At 42.0% G+C, this 20,109-nt stretch overlaps 1 protein-coding gene across 3 annotated transcripts in view; it reads left to right on the top strand.

Annotated features, from left to right (window-relative positions):
• Tox3 (TOX high mobility group box family member 3) overlaps positions 1-20,109 on the top strand; it is a 105,774-nt gene that overhangs the window by 80,791 nt on the left and 4,874 nt on the right. For 2 of the 3 annotated variants that reach the window (XM_041650771.1, XM_041650770.1), the window contains exons 3-6: positions 1,208-1,459; positions 12,966-13,235; positions 17,287-17,514; positions 19,164-19,244. In XM_041650771.1, the coding sequence (XP_041506705.1) occupies positions 1,208-1,459; positions 12,966-13,235; positions 17,287-17,514; positions 19,164-19,244 (831 nt within the window). Of the gene's footprint in view, positions 1-1,204; positions 1,460-12,965; positions 13,236-17,286; positions 17,515-19,163; positions 19,245-20,109 lie in introns of all 3 variants that reach the window. The other variant, XM_041650769.1, reaches the window with a different exon arrangement.

Below are 20,109 nucleotides of genomic sequence, written 5' to 3' on the forward strand. Positions count from 1 at the left end.
GAATGATGATTTCAGCTCTTAATTAGCTCTCTTTATCAATAATAGCAGAGTCCGATTACCCCATGCCAGTTCAGTCTTTCAAATACTATTAATAATAAATGAACTGCATCTGTGACCCTCTTAGCTAGGAATAATAAAAAAAAAAGATATCTGAACATCCCCCCAAATCCCATACCTCACCAAAATGTAGGTGTATATACGTATATATAGTTATAATAATCCTGGATCTTTGTTCTCTTCCCTCCCCACATGAACTACATGGTACAAGAAAGATGTTTCATGTAGTTGGAATGCAAGGCAGCCCTGATAATTCTCCAAAGACCCCACTTTAAAACACAGCCTGTATGAACGTCAGTACCGTTCATTAAAAACAACACGCTAAGATTTCATAGGTTCTAAAACATAGCATTATCTAACTAAGTGACTAGACAGAGCCCATATGCTTAGTGTAGCTCTGTCAGTATGGCTTTGCACTCTCTGGGTAGTCTTTAGAAGCTGCAGCCTGGTAGATGGTGTTCCTATAAATGCATATGGAAATGTTCATGCAAAAGGACACCATTCTCCTTATAGTTTCAATAAAAGCACCGGCATCTTTTAATATGAGCCACAATAGTCCTGACAGAAACCGTTGCATGAGACAATAACAATCTCCATACAGGCATTTATTCCACTTGGGAATATGCCAATAAAGAAAAATTTAAAAGCCAAACCACAAATTTAATATTACTTGTTTTATAGGTTGTGGCAGAAAGTAAACACGTGTAACGTTCACTTCTGGGTTAATGTTGTGTGTGCATGCGTGCCACAAAATCGCCGGCGTTTTATGAAGCATGTGGATCGCGTAAGCGATTTTAGCTGTTTCGCTAACATATCAATAAAGTGGCAATTTGTTATATAGCCAAATCTAATGTCGCCGATGCTCCAGCTAACAACAAAGACAGATGTTGCTAATTAAGTACGCATTAAAAAACTGTTAATACTGATACTCCATTAAAACCATATGATAATGAGACTTAAATCTTTAATCAGAATGATCAGCAAAACTTTATATATGGAAATCTGTGTTTAAAATGTTTTCATCTGAGAAATAAATATTTGGTCTAGATATGTAATGTTTTCACGGTAAGTCTCTCTTCGTCTCTAAGGAGGGATAAAACACAGGAACCGCATGTGAGGGTGTCTGCATTTTGTTTTTTTTTTTTAGCAGACATTCCACACACCAAGCCTTGGGGATGAAGAGTTTGAAATTCCACCAATCACGCCTCCTCCGGAGTCGGACCCCACCCTGGGCATGCCTGATGTACTGCTACCCTTTCAGGCTCTCAGCGATCCGTTGCCTTCCCAGGGAAATGAGTTCACACCCCAGTTTCCCCCACAAAGCCTGGATCTTCCTTCCATTACCATCTCAAGAAATCTGGTGGAGCAAGATGGCGTCCTGCATAGCAATGGGCTGCAGATGGTAAGCACACCACCTGTTACCTGGGACTGCTCTTTATCGTGTGTCCTCACGCGGTGAGGACCTGAGGGGCTGTGTTTACAAATAATGCCGGTCAGATTATACTCTGATTACCCTTTAGACATAGGTAGTACTAGGTTACTCTCTGGTATTGGGTGATTGACAGCCATAGACGATGGCCAAGAAGAGTCATCCCATAGGAAATGAACTTTAGGGAGGCTGCTCACTGCTTTTTGAAGCTAGCTGGTCTTCTCCTGCCTTTGTTTCAATGGGGAGGTGAGCTGGTAGTGAGAGTTTACTCAGGCGAGCCTTTAAATGTGCAAGCCTGTCTTACGTGCCCAGGGTTTTTGAACTTGAGTTAAAGCATAATGTGTATGATACATAGTTTGTTCTCCGCTTGAATCAAACACCAAACTGTGATACAGAAGACAGGGGAAAGTCTGCTTGTAACCAGCAGAGGAAAATACGGCCTGAGTTACTGTGGGAAAGATACCTAATTGTGTTATTCATTGTCACAAACATCGAATAAGACACTCCAGAGAGCAAAGATTACTAATGCGATAATTTTATTTCTATTTTTCTTAGTGTGCAATTATAGTCAGCAATCACCGGAGTAAATCTGCTTAAGTATTTTACACTCTTCTGCTGGGATTGTGTCTTTGTATTTCAGCACAGTTCATAGTGCATTTGTGCCTGTGGAGGTAAGGTACTAACCAGGCATCTTAAAACAAGATTAATAGTGTATAGGGCCCTTTCTTTAAAACCCTGATAAAACGAGACAGATGTGTTGGTATAACAAAAACAAATCCTACTGCTTGTTTACATATTTCTCTGTGCTGTAGCGATGTTTATTGGTTTCATTTTTAATTCCCCAGATAACAGTGTATGATTGCGAAATATGTAGTGGATTAACAGTGCAAAGATTCAGTGTGCTTTCTGAAATGTAAGATTACTTTTCCAAATAGGATTTCGGCAATATAATTTTCTTTGCCTGTGATCTTTTGTGTTTGAGCTAAACCTAAGGTTTTCATTTTTACTTTTTTTTTTTTTTTTTTTTTTGGTGAGGGAAGAAGGCAGTGAGCAGGCAGGAAATAGTCATTAAGTATTCATAAATGTTCCCTGACATCACAGATAATTGTTTCCTGTGGACTTTCTTACATTTTTGTCCCTTTGATACAGAATGGAGGATTCTATCTTCCTCTACAGTCTAGCTTGTAATGTACTTGGAAAATAATAAAGATAAAAAGGGTGTTTAGTCACCAAGGGGGTTTACTGTGGCTGGCCATAGTCAGAGATGCTCAGCCAGGCTCATTCAAGTTGCAAAAATACTTAAAAGACCATATAATATATGCTAAAATGTGTACTTTATTAAATTGGTAAATATTTATTAGTAATATAAGAATCTGCCTTTAAATTAAACATCTGATGAATTACCTTGCCTCAGAGCTGTAAAACTTGTTATTGCTGCTATAAAAAAGTGTAAAGGAGGCATTTTGACTATGAAATTTCATTTCATGGTCAATTGAATTTACTATATTGGAAAGAACTAAAGATGGAATCATAAAATAATTATGATATTCACATACACTTAAAGACAATGCTTTCCCGGGCTGCCGCTGGAATCAAGGACTCAATTTTTAATGCTTTCTTTGTATATATGGCTAATCATTAAAGCAGTTCAATTATTCCATTGATTTTTTTTTTTTTTAAGTATTGGTACTTTAAGTACAGGCTCTTGTGTTTACATGGACCTCATCACAGCCATGGGTACTGGTTTGAAGTTCCGCTCAACCCGAATGCTATTTATTCTGGCTTGAAGCAAACTAATCTTGTTGGAAATTCTAGTAGAATTTCACCTTGAAAAATGTCATGGGATTTTAAATCACAAATATTGGGAAAAATAAAATGTACCAGGACAGAATTATGATGAATACAATGTGTCGTAGACTTTTTTCTGTAGACTCCTGGCATGTTCACCTGTAAACTTGAATTCAGAATCGCCAGAGGCATGGTTAAAAATAGGTTATGTCAAGGTTCTTCTCTATCTCCCTCTGGGTACCGAGTTGCTGGCTACATCATAATACTCTACAGAAGCCTCCTCGGAGATTTCCAGTAGGAAGGTCAACACAGAAATAATAGATAATACTGTATATATACACCCAGCATCCTAGTGCACGTGGGATAGTCCATACCTTATGCAAGTAACATGTTTTATTATCCAAAAGAATATGGCTGTCTGTGCGGGATTGCTATGGTGAATTAAGTCTATCATATAAGAAGAAAAGCCAGTTTGTTTATGTCACATCGTACCAGCTTTTCCTCAGAGCTCCATCGCCTTTGCTTTAAAAGGGAGACTGACAGTTTGTCACCGGGCTGATCAGCGGCATTATTGCTGGCAGCAAGCACAACACGGTTCTCTTCCTAAAATTTGTGCCATTATATTTAAAAACAGAAAGCAGGAGCGAAGAGGAAGAGAGTAAGGAGAGTGCAGTGATTAGCATTCCCATTTCAGAGTATGCAAATCCCCCTCTGCTATTCAAAAGAGAACTGCTGAAAAACCGAAGGTCCCTGCATTTGGAGCTTCAAAGGAGAACCTTGATTTGCTTGTAGGGGGCACGGAGGTTTTAAAACAGGATGTGGTTGGGCAGATCGAAAGCAACAGTAGATTTTACTTAAAAATTTGTTACCTTTAAGCATTATTGTCAGTTTGGCTGATCATCTGGAAGTTATTTTAATCTACAAAAGATAGCAGTTCTGAAAACCGACAATGAAGCTCCAAAGGTTTTCTCTCTCTCTTTTTTTTTTTCTGTAACACCTCTCCATAATCTGCCCAGCCTGCTGAGTAGCACCGACATCAGTAGTACATCAATTTCAGAAAGTGGATTATTTTTACTAGACAGCTATTGTGACATATTGGGTCAGTCATAAATGAAAGATATTCATGCAAGCATGCAATACTTGTAATGAAGTCTCACTCTGACCTTCTGTATGATTGATTCTGTAATTTAGTTTTCTCAGGCAGTGCCTGAAATGAAATGAAATCATGTTGAACAAGTTTTGAATACCCACAGTGCACCAGGAGAAGAAAAATCTGCAGCCCCAGAGGCTTGAGAGAGAGCAGATGAACGATTTATCTCTATGCTATTATAGCCTTTGCCAGCATTCAACATTTCTTATTCTTTTTTTCCCCCCTCTTTTTTTTTCTTATTTGGCTTAAGTACTTAATTCTGCAGGTAGCTGTAAATGGGAAAATAAAATGCTGTTCAGATTTAAAATGACAGGACAGGAGTATGTGCAGGGGGCTGATAAAATATCTTGAATAGAACTGACCTTTCATGTAGCTGAAAGTTACTGGGGGATTCATTCTCATAATTACCATATAGATTATTTTTATTTCTGTCCTGCAATGAAACATTTCGGAGAGCAGTACTGCTGATTGAATGAAAATTGAACTTGTTAACATTCCTTTCAGCTCAGCCTGTTGTACATAACAGAAGGTTAGCTTTGATGAATTTCAAAATTCGCTTTGATATCTGCGAAACAGACAGTGAAGTAGTTGTCTCTAGTTTGATATTTTGTATGTCACCCCCCCAAAAGAGAATTTATAAAACACACTGATAATTCACACACGTTTTCTGCCTGCATTATATTTCCTGTGTAGAGGGTCTGTGTGTTCTGTTTGATGTTGCTTTGGATTTATTTGTGGTAGCGCGCGCGTGCGCGCGCGCGCGTGTGTGTGTGTGTGTGTGTGTGTGTGTGTGTACATGGTGTGTTGGTGCTGTAGCGAGCGCATCAGAGGTGGTGGTCGAAAATTGAGAAGGGGGTTAAAGGAAGCACATTTGAGTGTGAAGTGTCTAGATAAGTTCAGGAGAGAGAGAGAAAAGGACTGAGGCCTCGGAGTCTGAGCACTTCACATGCAAATATCATGTTTAACCTGCAGTCCAGGGAGATAGTATTTATAATCAGAAAAGTGGGAGTTTATTGCAGTGTGACGTATTTTACAAGTTTTTCTTTCTTTACACAGTCGGCATGGTTCTAATTTTGATTAAGTTATTTTTGTCTCTCTGAAATGATTTTCCTGCTCTCTTATACTTTCAAAGGAAAAAAAAAAGCTTACATTCAAAGAAATAGCCCACTGCCAATTAATACATTGTTTTTAGTAATGTCGCTTAATGTGTTACAGATAAAACAGTTATTTCATGGGTCATTAATGTGTTTAATGTGTGGAACGTTCTATTAAAACAAGCCCTTATTATTATTATGAACATGTTCATTGCCATTGTCAACAGAGGCTGTGCCGCTGAACTCCATAGGATGGTTACCGCTCAGCCATCGGGGACTGGCGAGTTCTCATACAGATTGAATGATTGCTGTGCCTGTGTATTTTAAGTCAGGTTGCTGTCAAAACCATTTACACTGTTGGTTAACAATGAAAAAGAAGCAAATCCCTCACTTTCAGTGGGCAAGGCCTCCACTAAGCCAAGTCTGAATTATGAAATCCAAGCCCATTAACCACTAGCAAAAGCTAGCACCTACTAAGCACTGTGGGCGATTAATTATCAGAAATGGATTATATTATTACTTACGGCATTGTTTGTTTGTTTGTTTTACAATCAGTGCATCCTCTCTAGAGTATCAAAACTCACAGTCTGAATGCCTAGAGATGGTTATCATCAAAGACACCTTTCACGTAGTTTGCTCTGTTGGACTGACTGCCAAATACACCAGACACACTCCCTCCTGTCGCCCTTCTCAATGGAGCAGATAGCCTCGAACCACTCGATGCTTGAAATATTCTTTCTGCTTGGCCTGTAGATATCCTGGCCGTCTCACGGGGGTGCTGTGCTGCCTTTAAGGTCAGAGTCAGGGTTATCTAGAAAAGCAGGCACGTGCTCAGAACTAATAATCTCAGTTAGCAGTGGCGTGCATGGCAGCAGACTTGGTGAGTTTTGAAGGGAGTTTTGAAGGGAGCTCTTCTTCAACGGTGACATGGTCACCTTAGTATCATGTGTCTTCTCTGGAGCCTGTGTCTTTTATAGTTAGTTGTCTCCAGACCTTGTCAGTCAGTGCTGGGGAACTACAGAGGCACCATCTTAGAAAGTCCAGGCTCCTGGATACAGCCTGACGTGATGGCACAGTATGTGTTGAAGGGAGGTCACTCTGGGTGCTGGTCCCAGATCCTGACTGCCGCAGCACTTGACAGATTGCCACCACTCCCTCCCCTACCCTCACAAGAATCTAGAAGCTCCAGGAGGGCAGGGAGCTTGCCTGCTGCTACTTATTGGCATCGGGGGCTGGCCTGGGTCTGGGGCTATCTCATCTCTCCGATATCTGAATGAAGGGAGGGAAGGACGGGGAAAGCGTATTTGTTCATTATAAGGCATACTTGACTGCTACTCCAAATCGAAGGGAAGGAAACTTAGAGAATAAACAGTTGGAAAGCTGGGATTCCTCCTAATATAGGAAATAATCATGGTGCTGACTCTGCTAAGACGAAGAAGCATCATGGAGATGTGAGTGACAAGCCATTGAGTGCTTGATAACAAACTGGGAGCTTTCATTTTGCAGAGAAACTGCTAATTAAAGTGAGATGATTCTGTATAAAATTCCCTGTGGGTAAATCATAAACAGGAGATCATGTATGAGATCATAAACCTGAGAGTCGCGATTAAGGAACATTGACCAGCGCAGATACTTTGAATGGGAAGTTGGTGGAATGGGGGTTGGAGAGATGACTCAGTGCTTAGCTCAGACTGCTCTTGCTGAAGAGCCGAATTTGGTCCCTTTTTCCTCCACACTCACATTGGGTGGCTCACAACCACCTCTAATTCCAATTCCAGGGGAATGACTGCCTCTGGCTTCCATAGGCACCTGTACTCATGTGGCTGTACCCCACCACAACATACACACACACACAACTGAGTATAGAAAAGTAAATATTAGAAATACAATTGGTCCAATAGGAGTCTGTGATTCTTGCTGGCTTGCTTAGTGGCGTCTGCTACATGGTCTAGGGATTGGAAGTATTACTGGGTAAGCATAACTGTTTGCATGATTGTTGTTAATTTATAAATAAAATTTTAACATTGCTATAGGACATGATTGAATAATTGAGCATAAAATTGCTGGCCTATATTTCTTATTTGCAGCTACTCGGGTATTTTTAATACAATGTAATATTTATTACAGATAATTGTTTAATTATTCCAGTTCTCGGGAAATATTGATTAAAAACTGCCTTGGTGAAAATCTATTTAGTCACACTCTCTCATATTTGGGTTATTTGCTTCTTAATTAGATGTTGTCCTCCAGTGTGAAAACCTGATGTTGGGTTGTTAGAGAGAAAATTTCCTCGACACCGCAAGTAGAAGGCACGTAAATACATTTGCATATGAAATTTAAAATGCCTCTTATGATGAGATCAACCCAGATGGGAGGAAGCTTTATCTAATGACTGTAAGAAACAGAAAAATAATATGTAATATTTAAAGGAAAAAAATAAAAGTAAAGGCCTATAGTTTCCATTTGGGGAGAAATGCTAGTGGGAATATTTCTCTCTGTCGAGATGAACTGCTGCTCAGTACTCAAGCGTGACAAGGATTTCAATATGAAGGAGATTCGAGTTTTCCTGGCTCAGGCAATGAGAGCACACTGTACAGACCTGCCCCTGCCCCTAGTCTTATGTGCCATTTGCGATCATGGTTGTGTAGTGGGGACTTACATGGTCAGGAAGGTTTTTTTCTCAGTGGTCTTTTAGTGTTGGCAAGTCAAGGAGAAAATCATGTTGGGAGATAATGTTTCTTTCACACCTTTCTTTTGTCTCTACATAAAGGAAAGCAGACCTTGGGCTGTAAACTTAGGCAGCTCTCAGGGTTCATAGACCACCAGGTTATGACTTCTTCCTCTGAGTAATTATCTGGTGTTTGGCTCACCACCTATGGGCTTAGTCTTTCATTATTTTAGTGATGAGATGTTTGTTTACTAATACAAAATTGTCCACATGTTAACAATTCGATTTGGGGTCAGGAAAGATGGCTCAGTGGTTAAGATTGTCTGCTGCTCTTGCAGATTACTGGAATTTGGTTCTCAGCACCCACACTAGATTGCAAACTCACAAAAGCTTGTAACTAGAGCTTCAGGGGATCCAGTGCCCTCTTCCGGCCTGCCCAGGTACCTGTGCTCATGTGTGCATAGCTAAACACACATGCCTGCGCGTGCACACACACAGTTTAAATAAAATGCAGTTAAATGTTTAATATCTAATAATAGGCAGGGCTTTGGGCAAATTAAGGAAACATGGAACTACTTCCAGAAATGGCCATTGATTAAGCTTCTTGTTTAAAAATGAAGAGACCCTTTGACCAAATACAGGGAGGAGCAACCCTCATAGCAGCGACCCTTTTCTTGGGGACATGTAGATGTGTGGTACTCCCAGGCCCAGAGATGGCCAGCAATACTTGCCCATGAAAGATCATGAGGACCCAAGTCTGCCCATCCCCAGTGACCTTCAGCAGTTGGATATTAATCCTTGAGTTCTCTTCAGACATTGATTGGCTGGTTACCTGAACATTTTGTGCCTTAGCTCTTGGGACTTTTTGTGAAGGAAATATACTGTTATCTCTCTACCTTGTCTCCTCTGGCCCTTTGCCATCTGTCCACTCCTGTCCTGTTTTTCCTCCCCTGACTAATTCTGCCCCCAGCACCTGTGACACTCTGTACTGTCACCCTCAACTTGCACATGAAGCTCCCTTGGCTTGGATCATGAGTTTTTTTCTCAAGTGTTGAATGAACACATTAACCTATTGTTATGGTCCTTGCTTAACGTGAGTGAGATCCTAGGTTTGAACCCAGAACCACAAATATAAAATTAAATAAACAGATGAACAAATGAATAAATAAATGTAAGGGTGCCTACCATTCAAATCGTGTAGCTTACAGAGGTCTCTTCCTGCCCAGGACTTGCTTGCCCATGAAAGTTACTGCCGAAAGGTCTTTCAAGACCTAATTTTGCATAGAGGAAATGATTTATAAAAACCAGTTATGTTTCTTTGGGCTTTGGATTTGGTTGTGTGTTTCTTTGTTATTCCTACTGGGAAAAGCTGTGAGGTCTTCTGTCCCTTGCTTGATTACAGTAAACATATGACGTGCCATCTTCACATCTGTAGGATATTTCAGAGAATCATGTTTGACTGGTTTTAGTTTCCAAAGATTGAGAATGGGTGCCTGTTAGATGCTCAGTATGAACTTTGGAAGAGGAACTGACCTTCTTCGGGGAAAATAATAGGGAGTCCTAAGAACTCCCTATATCTTTTAAAGATTACTTCTGTAATAGAAAATGATGGGAACTGACGAGTTCAAGTGCTTCTGAGTTAATGGGTGGCTCTACAGAAGCTTGAACCTCTATGCTATAAAATCTGTAGTGTAGTCTATAGGCACTATGTCCATTCATCTTAATGATAGTCTTCCAACATAGGAAGCTGTGACAGGGTGACCGTGAGCCATGAGGAATATTGGCACATTCCGATGAGTAGATTATGTGTATGGAAGTTTCCTTGAATGTATTCCAGAGAGTTGCGGATATCTTGTCCTTTGGGAAATACAAAGGATGGGAGAATGGGGTTGACAACTTTTTGGGTTCGGAGACTTTATTTTGGCAAAGCTTTGGCCTTGCCACCAATTTGCTTCACAATAATTCCCCAACTGCAGGCAAGCACTGCCTTTTTAAATGAAATATAATGAGTTAGAGAACTCAGTTTAGAAAGCAAATGGACGGTGGCGGTGGAAAGCCCGGGGTCCGTTCTCTTTCTTTCTGCTGGCACATCTGCCCTTAGGGTAGCATGGCTCATTAGAGCCCCATTTTTCTATTGAGCAAGAGTCACCAGTCAGTGAGGAGTGACCCATGGACTCAGCCATGTCTGTCTAAGGACTGGAGCAGTATTAGTACCCAGTCCCAGGGGTTAAATGAGGAAGCACATGCTGAGGTTAGCCCAGATCACAGCATCCAGGAAACACCCAGAGAGGGTTCCTTGCCAGTCCCCCATCAAGAGAGCCCCAGAGCAGCCAGCTCCATAATAAAGATATGAGTGGCAGGTGACCTCTGTCTGGAGGGCTTGGTTCTTGGCTGCCATTTTGCTGATGAGAATCCATCTGAAATGCTGCGTTTGGTGGCCAGCCAGTAAGCACCTATCTGGGCTGATTTTGGCAGACTTTGGAACAATGAGAGTCAGGTCACTCCTCTGTGGAGGCTGAAGCCTTATACTCAGACTTAGTTAACATGACCATGGCAGTTAACTGTGGCATTATTGCCCAGTCAAAATTAAATGTATTTAAGTATATACTCTGGAAGTTGCTTTGTGACAGCTTTAAAATGTTCAGAGGTAAATCTGAAAAGAGTAAGAAAACATCCCAGAAGATATTAAAATAACATGAATCAATAAACTATGACTGAGAGTAGTAGTAACAATGAACAATGGTAGAACCTCAAAAGAACATGAAAGACTGGTCAATAGCTCGGGATTTCTGGGGGGAAAATGTCTTGTAACCCCAACACTTGAAGACAGAGTCAAGGAGGATTAAACGTTTGGGACTAGCCTTGGTTACATAGTAATTTTGAGACCCTGTTTCAAACAAAATCAGGAGTTCACAGCCAGCCATGGCTACGTTTAAAGCCAGCCTGGGCTACACGAGACCTTGTTTCAAACAAAACAAAAATTATTAAACTTCGATTTAATCTTTTGTGCTCTCTTCTATTCTGTTTTGCCCGAGTCGTGCTTTAGTTTCCACTTGTTTTGTTTGTTGTGTTTATATTTATGTATTTATTTTATATTTCTGAGGAAAAGCTAAGACCTCTTCTTGTTGCTCCAATCCTCCCTCTCTTTCTTTCTTTCTTTCTTTCTTTCTTTCTTTCTTTCATTTATTATGTACACAATATTCTGTCTGTGTATATGTCTGCAGGCCAGAAGAGGGCACCAGATCCCATTGCAGATGGTTGTGAGCCACCATGTGGTTGCTGGGAATTGAACTCAGGACCTTTGGAAGAGCAGGCAATGCTCTTAACCTCTGAGCCATCTCTCCAGCCCCTCCAATCCTCTCTTATAGTGTGACCAGTATTAACAGTTAAGGTTACTTTTTAAAACATAAAAAGGGACTTTCTACAGTTATACCCTAGTTTATCTTTTCCCATCTTGGATGCCACTCTAGCCCAATAGACACTACATGGAAGTGATTTTGTCCCCCCCCCAAACCATTTCTATAGGGGAGGGGGGCTGCTAACTTCTAGTGGGCGGAGGCTGAGGATGCTGCAGAGGTACCCCAGAACCCAGAGGACACAGCCGACACCTCCAGTTACCTGGTCCAGGGTGTCAGTAGAGCCGAGATTGAGAAACCCAGCTTTAGCTCTGTACACACCACTCTAAATCCCTGCTTTAAAAGCTTCCTAATGCTCTGTAGCATGGTGAGGTCATCATTTATGCAGCCAGTTTTCTGTGACATGGCTTCTTGCTTAGTAGCAGGAAGACTGTGTAATTGAGACTGCTCAATGTAGCTACTGACAATTCGTTTGCTTATTTTAGAAGAAAAAAAAAACCTTACCAGAAAGAATCCAAAGAGGAACAGGAAGGAAACCTTCACCTTGTCTATAAAGTGAGATTCTAGGTCCCTGGGAGTCAGGAGAATTAGGTTTTAGTAAAATCAAAGGCTCACTGCAAATGACGAGTCTGAAAGAAGTGGCCAGAAAGGCATGTCTTTATTTCGCTTTCTTTGGTATTAAAAAGGAAGGAAATAGAACAAGGCAGAAATAGCCTTAATGGTTTTACATAACTTCCCCAAACAAGGAAGGCTACTTCTGAAGTCAGGGAAATAATTTTCACAGAAAACTAATGTTGACGGGGATGTCCCCACCTGCTCGTCCCAAATATTTTTAGAAGTATTAGAACATTAAATCATGGTTGGTTATCCAAAGTAAATAAAAACAAAGTGGGTTTAAATGAAAGCACCGATGTAGGAGCCAAGACACTGAATGACTTCCAAATGCCCTTGGCCATGTAATTCGGAACCACGAGGACCTTGGTTAGCTCGAGACTGCACAGAAGGGATTCTCTACACCGCCTACAGAGTCTGTTCTGTGAAACCACAGATCCATGTCTCTCTGGTTGCTCTCTGCTGGGAATTTACATTTCCACAAGGGTCCTCCTCGCACACAGTGGGCTAGAAGGTCATGGGACCACTGTTGGGTGTGAAAAGGATGCAGACTCATTGCTGAACCCCTAGAGGGTTGGTCTCCTTTGGAAAACTGTGTTTTAAGGAAAGTCATCCAAGGACCGGCTTACAGCAAGACAGCTGGGTTGCATCTTCGCATTTTGTGCTTCTGACTTTTCATCTTCGTGGCGTGTATCCAAACGTCTTGTCAAAGCTGCAGTGGCTCTGACCCACCTACATAGTCGCTAGCCTTGCAAGGTCATTGCTCTTTGGGAAAACTAAACTCCTTTCCCCTTTGCTCTTCTCTTCGTAGGACCAGGGCCACACACAAGTGCCGCAGTACCGCCAGGGTCCCTCCATGATCATGAGGTCCATTGTCCACATGACCGATGCTGCTCGCTCCGGGATCATGCCTCCTGCCCAGCTGACCACCATCAACCAGTCTCAGCTCAGTGCGCAGCTGGGCTTGAATTTGGGAGGGGCCAGTGTGCCCCACACGTCTCCTTCCCCTCCAGCAAGCAAATCGGCCACTCCTTCCCCTTCCAGCTCCATCAACGAGGAGGATGCTGATGAAGCAAACAGAGTAAGTCAGAGGTGGCCTAGTGTGGAGCCTAGCGGACAGTTGAGCCAAGTGCCTGCTTCTATTACAGATCACATTCATGGTACCACCTTTTTCTTCATGCATTTGGAGAGACCTTTCTATTGGTGGTGGTTCAAGTTTTGGGGTCTGTTGATGTTGTTTTTCTTCACACTACTTTTGGGGAAAGGGTCCTGGAACAGAAGTTGGGAGACCAGGTTTCCAAGAGCTATAAGACAAATCCCTTAAGTCTTTTTAGGCTTAACTGTTCTGCCCTGCAAATGAGGGCCTATACTCCTTTTCCAGATACTCTAGACACTTCAGGAATTCAAAAGTGTTCAGGTTCTGTTGCTGATATGAGCAAGTTTCATCCCTTTGTTGGCAGGCCCCATTTCAGTAGTGCCGTATCTCAGGGAGGGCCGCTTGGTGGGTTTGACTTATTCTGTGCCTTTCCTTTTACTGGAGAATACACTTTTGAGTACACACAGATTGTAGGTGTGACTTCTCTGGGTGCCCAAACAGGTATCGTCAATGAAAATGAGCACTGTGATGTGTGCTTACCCATTACGCTTTTACTAATGGTGCGTTCTAGATCTATTCTCTGTGTGTCGGTTTTCTTGGTTTTAGTGGTGTACAGATTTTTAAGAAGTGGGGTGTGTGTGTGTGTGTGTGTGTGTGTGTGTGTGCAAGGCTCTGAGCTCAATCCCTGCACCACTGAAAGAAAAAGAAAAAGAAAGAAAAAAGAAAGCAATGTTGCCCAAAGGACTCCTCTTCTGGTTCTGAATACCAACGTTAAGACTAGCTCTCAGTGTGATTAGTGGCGTGATTGATGCCCCCAAGTGTGCGGAGATTTTAATCACTTCTGTTTGGGATAGTGAATTAAGGAAGACTTTATTAAGGAAATTGTATTTGAATTAGGTCTGGGAGGATGCATAAAGGTTTGTGAGCCAGAGGAGAGGGGCCAGCATTCTGTGTGTCCATTTATGAGTGCCATGAAGTTTGATATAGGAAAGGACAGAAAGAGAAGAAATGGCTTGGGCGTGTGGTGGCGTAGTAATTGAAGACTGATCATTTGTACACAGGGATGATGTAATTAGACTGATGCTTTAGAAGAAGCACTTTGGCCTGCTGTGGAACACAGTACACAATGAGGTCAGGAGAAAAAGGAGATGAGTTAGGAGAGACTGTTATGCTTGCTTGTTTGTTCTCATCCGAGGAGAGAATGGGCATGGCAAAACAGGTTAGTGCTGATGGGGTGTGGTACTACAGTGGAAACGAGAAACTGGATTTTGGTCTGAGAGCCAGCGTAGATGGGTTTGGCCTACAGTCGGGGGAGTTCAAGGTGCTTACATTTGAGACTGGGCCCCAGTCCTTCGGAGTTGGAACTTTGGAGTTGGAGACCACGTGTCAGACAATGTAAGGAGTAAGTCACGACCGGAACTCTGAGCATCGTTATCTTAACTAGCAAAGGAAAGAAGAGGAGCTAGAGAAGAACGAGAGACGGGGAGAAGAGGAGGGAAGCCAGGATGATATTGCAGAAGGCACAGGGATTTAAAGTGGGGGGTTTGGTTGTACAGTGTCCCATCAGCACCCAGCCGAGTACAGAGCTGACTGGTGCAGAGTTAGTGATATGCTTCTTCATGGAGGCTTGACTGGTGGGAAAGAGGCACAGGCTGTGACTGCTCAGCCAGGTAAATCTGTCTTTTCATGGCCAGCTGGAATCCTCTCCACTTGCATGCACTCAGGTCCTGTGTCTAACAGAAATTGTCCAGAAGACCGCTCCCTGCCTTACTCCATTTTAAGTGAGGGTCTGGGTTTATGTGAAGACTAAGAATCCAATTTGTTAGATTTTAGTCCAATTATCTGAAAAAGGAGGATTCAAGTAATCACCATATAACTCTTTGGTGAAGGTATTTTTCTAGCATTCTCAGCCTTTTGAAGTCAGCTATATAAGAGGTTTGGTTTTGTCTTATTTGGGGTTTTTGAGGCTGTGTCCTGATGAGTTGTTTAAACTGTGGGAGTCTCCATTTCTAGTTTGGTCTTAGAAAGCAATGATGGTTAGGACAAATTGTAATTGTACTTTGCCAAGAGAGGCCTCAGAACCTGCCAACTTTTGAATATGGCTCTACAGAGGACATGATCCAGCTCTCCTCACAGAGGAAGAGCTGCATGGGAAACCCGCATACTGTGAGTACCAGCACTGCCAGACTTTGCTCTGGGAAGGAAATAAACTTGACTCCATTTGAAGCTGCGTTGCTTTATCCTCATTGCATTGAAAGAAAATCCGGCTTCCCTAAAGTGTCCAAGTGAAAGATGTCTGCTTCCCCAGCAAGCTTTAGGTCATTGGGTAGAATTAAGCAAGTCTCGCTTATTCTGAAAATTTAGAAAAAAGATTATGGAGTCTACAGAATTATCAAACTAACTGTGTAAGTTATGGGGACTGGTCTTTTAGTAGGAAGGGAAGCGAGTCCATTTGTATTGCTTTATAGATGTGGCTGTCACTCAAAAGCAGTACAGTCTGGAAGGCAGCCAGTGGTTCTCAAATGTTTAAATATTCAGCGTTCTCCAAGAAAAGTTACTGTTTATTCTGTTCCTCCCTAAGAATTTATAGTAACTGAATTAAATCCCAAATGACCCCCATTTAGAAAGTTTTAAAACTCTTGTAATATCTGAATTAAGATTCGAGATCATTAAAACCTAATCTTTTAGTAACTTGGATCAATTATTGTTCATCGGGTCCAACCCTGGCTTTTAAACAGATTTTTGCCAAACACGTGAGGATTCTTGATGAAACTAAGCACAGACGATGTCTTGACTGTGCTTGCCCTGTGATCTAGACCTGAGATAGCTGAGGTTGGTGGGTCATTGACCTTCCTTCACCAGTGGCTATGATGTGGTCAATAAGAAGCCGGCCATAGGACCTGCAGGGAAAGCTGGGTGGTCAAGAGCACTTGCTCTTGCAGAAGACCTGGGTTTGGTTCCCAGCACTCACATGACTGCTCACAACCTTCTGTAACTCCCGTTTCGGGGACCCAGTGCCCTCTTCTGGCTCCCATGAGCAGTGCGTGTATATGTGGTGGGTAAACCTACATGTAGGTAAAACACCCATACGTGTTACAGAAAAATAAGCGAGTAAATAAACAGGGGCTGATAGCCACAGATGAGCACCAAGTGTGTCTGTGTATACATTTGAATGTCTACCCGCATCACATGTAGGCTTCTAATTTGAGAGTCCATACTGTGGCCACGTCTCTGTAGTGCTGTTGGGTTCAGGGTTGCTTACCTTGTATAATGCGTAGCTTTCTTGTAGCTCCCCTGTTAGTCATGGTGATCGTACATATCAGCTGGTGTTCTTTTACACGCTGTTAATGTTACGAAGCATATTCATTTCTTTCGTAGCGCTAGTTAAAGTGACATTTTTTTTATTTCTCGTTATCTTGGCCTTTAGAAAGTTACTGTTTTAGAAAATAAAGGTGACCTTTCCTCTTATTGTGCAAGTGTAGTGATTACAGCTAATTTCTGTTTGCACTTCCAGAGGCTCGTTAGCACAGCAACCTTCTTGTAAAAAAGGAAAAAAAAAAAAAAAACAATCAGCCATACAAAAATCAATTCTGACCAGTCATACAGATGGCACATAACTGTGGCAGGGGACCTTGTTTAAAATATCGGAATATGATCCACATCCAAGATGTTATTAGGTTTTCCTTCTAACCACTCTGACTGAACTGTTGTGCTCATGCGTGTGGGTGCAGCATTGTATATAGATAGCGTAGCCTGGTGCAGAGTGTTCTGGCTTTCATTACTCATAATTACCATGGAAAGCATATGTTGCGAATATACTGAAGCTACTTCCGGGTCTCATTAATCAGTGTTCTAAATGCTAATCTCGGCTGTCCAGTTAACTCTAAGCAAGTTCGCCCCTCCCCCGCCTTTGGTGGTGATTCATCTGTTGATGGTCCTTAACAAAACCTTCAAAGAGCAACTGGGGCTTGGAGTAAGTCTTGCTGTATTCTCTGCAAGTTCATTCCAGGCAGTGAATTCTCTTCCTGCTTTACAGGCCATTGGAGAGAAAAGAACGGCCCCAGATGCTGGCAAGAAGCCCAAGACTCCAAAGAAAAAGAAAAAGAAAGATCCCAATGAGCCTCAGAAGCCAGTGTCAGCATATGCCCTGTTTTTCAGAGACACACAGGCTGCAATTAAAGGTCAAAACCCCAATGCAACCTTTGGAGAGGTCTCAAAAATTGTAGCATCTATGTGGGACAGCCTTGGAGAGGAGCAAAAGCAGGTAAGGCAAGCGTCCATCATGGGCAAATATTTAAAAAGCTACCAGATTATTTCTTACGTCTGATAGGATTGCTTCTTAAGAAAGCCCGTCTAAGCTATGAACTGAAACACACACAGATAAATGCAAACAGCTCTACTTATATTGCTTTCTAGTCGACTTATGGGTACATGTTCAAAATTTGCTCACAGAAGACTTGGAAGAAATCCAGGCAGTAGCCTGCAAGCCTAAACTTTTGATGATAATCTTTTCATTTTAAATAATGTGGAATTTTCCCCTTTGTTCAGAAAGGGCCCTACAAAGGGATTAGATCCATCCTGCTTGCTTTCCCATTGATCATCGTTCTGAACCCTCATGCTATCCTGGTGTGTTTCTAAACTTTGAAGCTGCCTCTGCATGTCTCATTATTGTCACTGGGCATTTGAAATTTTATTCCAAGTTCATTTTTTAAACTAGGTAGTGCGAGAGGTATTCAAAGATTAGCCATGCTGGTGGGAGATACTTCCTCAGGGGCCTGCTCCCCTCTTCAGCTCCTCAACACAAATGAAGGGAAGAATGGAGTCCTTTGGAGTTGGTCCTCCCCTGCTTGCATAAAACTCCAATTACCTTTAACAGGACTTTTATGTATCTATGGAAGAATAGACTTCTATCAGTGCTAAAACAGAGCGATTGCTTCAGAAGGGAGGAGTGGAGAAACGCACACCACGAACTCCTTGTTAGCTTGTCCGTGGCAGTGACGTGACCGCTGACTGTGCCTGTTTGTCTGGCATGCACAGTACATTCTGTCCCCCAAATACAATTCTAAGGAACCAGGAGCCTGCACCGCAAACTTACCATATTCTAAAGAAAGGGTTCTACTTGGTTCTAAAGGCCAGCCATCAGACTATTTAAGAAAAATGAAGCCCAAATCTTGTGTAATGTTCCAATACTGAGTAAACTCCCTTATCTCAGTCCGCCAGTCTTCCATCTTTTATTATTTATGGCTTCTACTTCTCTTTGTTTCTCCAAAAGAAGCCCAGGATTGAGATGCCTCCATCTTTTTTTCCCTTTTGTCTAATGAAATAAGTTGTGTGTGTATGTATGTGTGTGTATGTATGTATTATGTATGTGCATGTATGTTTAGTTTGTGCCGGAGACCACAGCATGTGTGTAGAGATCAGGGCCAGCTTTCAGGACGCACTTCTCTCCTTCCCGTGTATGGGTTCCAAAGACTGAGCTCTGTCAGGGTGAGCAGAAGACGCCTCCACCGGCTGAGCCATCTTATCAGCCCCTAGAGTTTGTCAATAAAGCTTTGATTTGATGCAGTTTAGGAGGACCTGTGGGGAGAAACCGAGTTTTACTAGAATTTGAGACATTTGTTGGTGCTTGTTGATAGCCTAGCGCGACGCTTTCAGTAGCAACTTGAGATCATTCTCCCTTTCAACTGTAAACGCTAAACTTGGGCTTGGATGTAGGTGACAGGGCTTGATACTTCAGTGTGTGTGTGTGTGTGTGTGTGTGTGTGTGTGTGTGTGTGAAACATTTGAAAAACCAAAGCCAGGGAGACCAGGTTTTTAGGTGAGGTCTGTTTATGTGACCTAATTTGTACAGCAGGTTTATAGCTAAGAATTTATAGCCTGAGGGTGGTGCTAATTGTGGTCTTATTTTAATAGGTATATAAAAGGAAAACAGAAGCTGCCAAGAAAGAATACTTGAAGGCCCTGGCTGCCTACCGGGCCAGCCTGGTTTCCAAGGTAAGCCTGCTGCAGTGTGGGAGTCATCCTTGTGTGCTGGAAACTTCTGTGTGGCTCCCTAAGAGTTTTCCATTAGACACTATTCACCTGATGGTGTGAACAACAGGAGCTCCTGTAAGCTGCCGAGGCCGAATTACTGCTGACCGATTTGCTGTTCTTTCTGTTTGTGTTTGTAGCCATATAGATACCTTTTAAACAGCCCCTTGTGCTTCCCCTGTGTCAGGAGTTGGACCTAGGTTAAGGTCCCGGGTTTGTATCTGGAGGTGTGCTTGTCAGGCATCTCTGAACCTACCATAAGTTCTCTGATGGTTACATTATCGTAATCAGCACTGGTGCATTTTTGGCCATTTGTTTCACATCATATAAATAAATAAGTCTCATGATTATTTAAAATAAAATCATGTTCCAAGTACTAAGACACAAAGTATATGCATTATGTATAGAATATGCAGTGATGTATTTTAAAAGGCACTAATATTCCAGAGCAGCTCTCTTCTAGGTCATTATTCCCTTGATCCAAAAGGAATGTGTACTCTCTCTGTCTGTCTGTCTATCTATCTTTATCATCATTATTATTGATCTGTCATCATCATTATGTCTATCAGTCTTCCTATCATCATTATCAATCAGTCTACCTATCATCATCATCATCTCTCTGTCCACCCCTACATACATACATACAGACAGACAGACACACACACACACAAAATCTACTCATCTATCTGGCAGTCCTAGTGATTGAACCTAGAACCTCACACACACCAAGCAAGCACTCTATTGTTGGAATCCCACCACCAGACCTAAGCCTCCATATTATGTTGCCAATTAGTTACTGAGGTGTTTTGCCTTTCTAGAATTGAGACGG

The sequence above is a fragment of the Microtus oregoni genome, unplaced genomic scaffold (genome assembly GCF_018167655.1).
Source record: "Microtus oregoni isolate MIOR12 unplaced genomic scaffold, Mior012 000004F_ref0000308, whole genome shotgun sequence".
NCBI lineage: Eukaryota > Metazoa > Chordata > Mammalia > Rodentia > Cricetidae > Microtus > Microtus oregoni.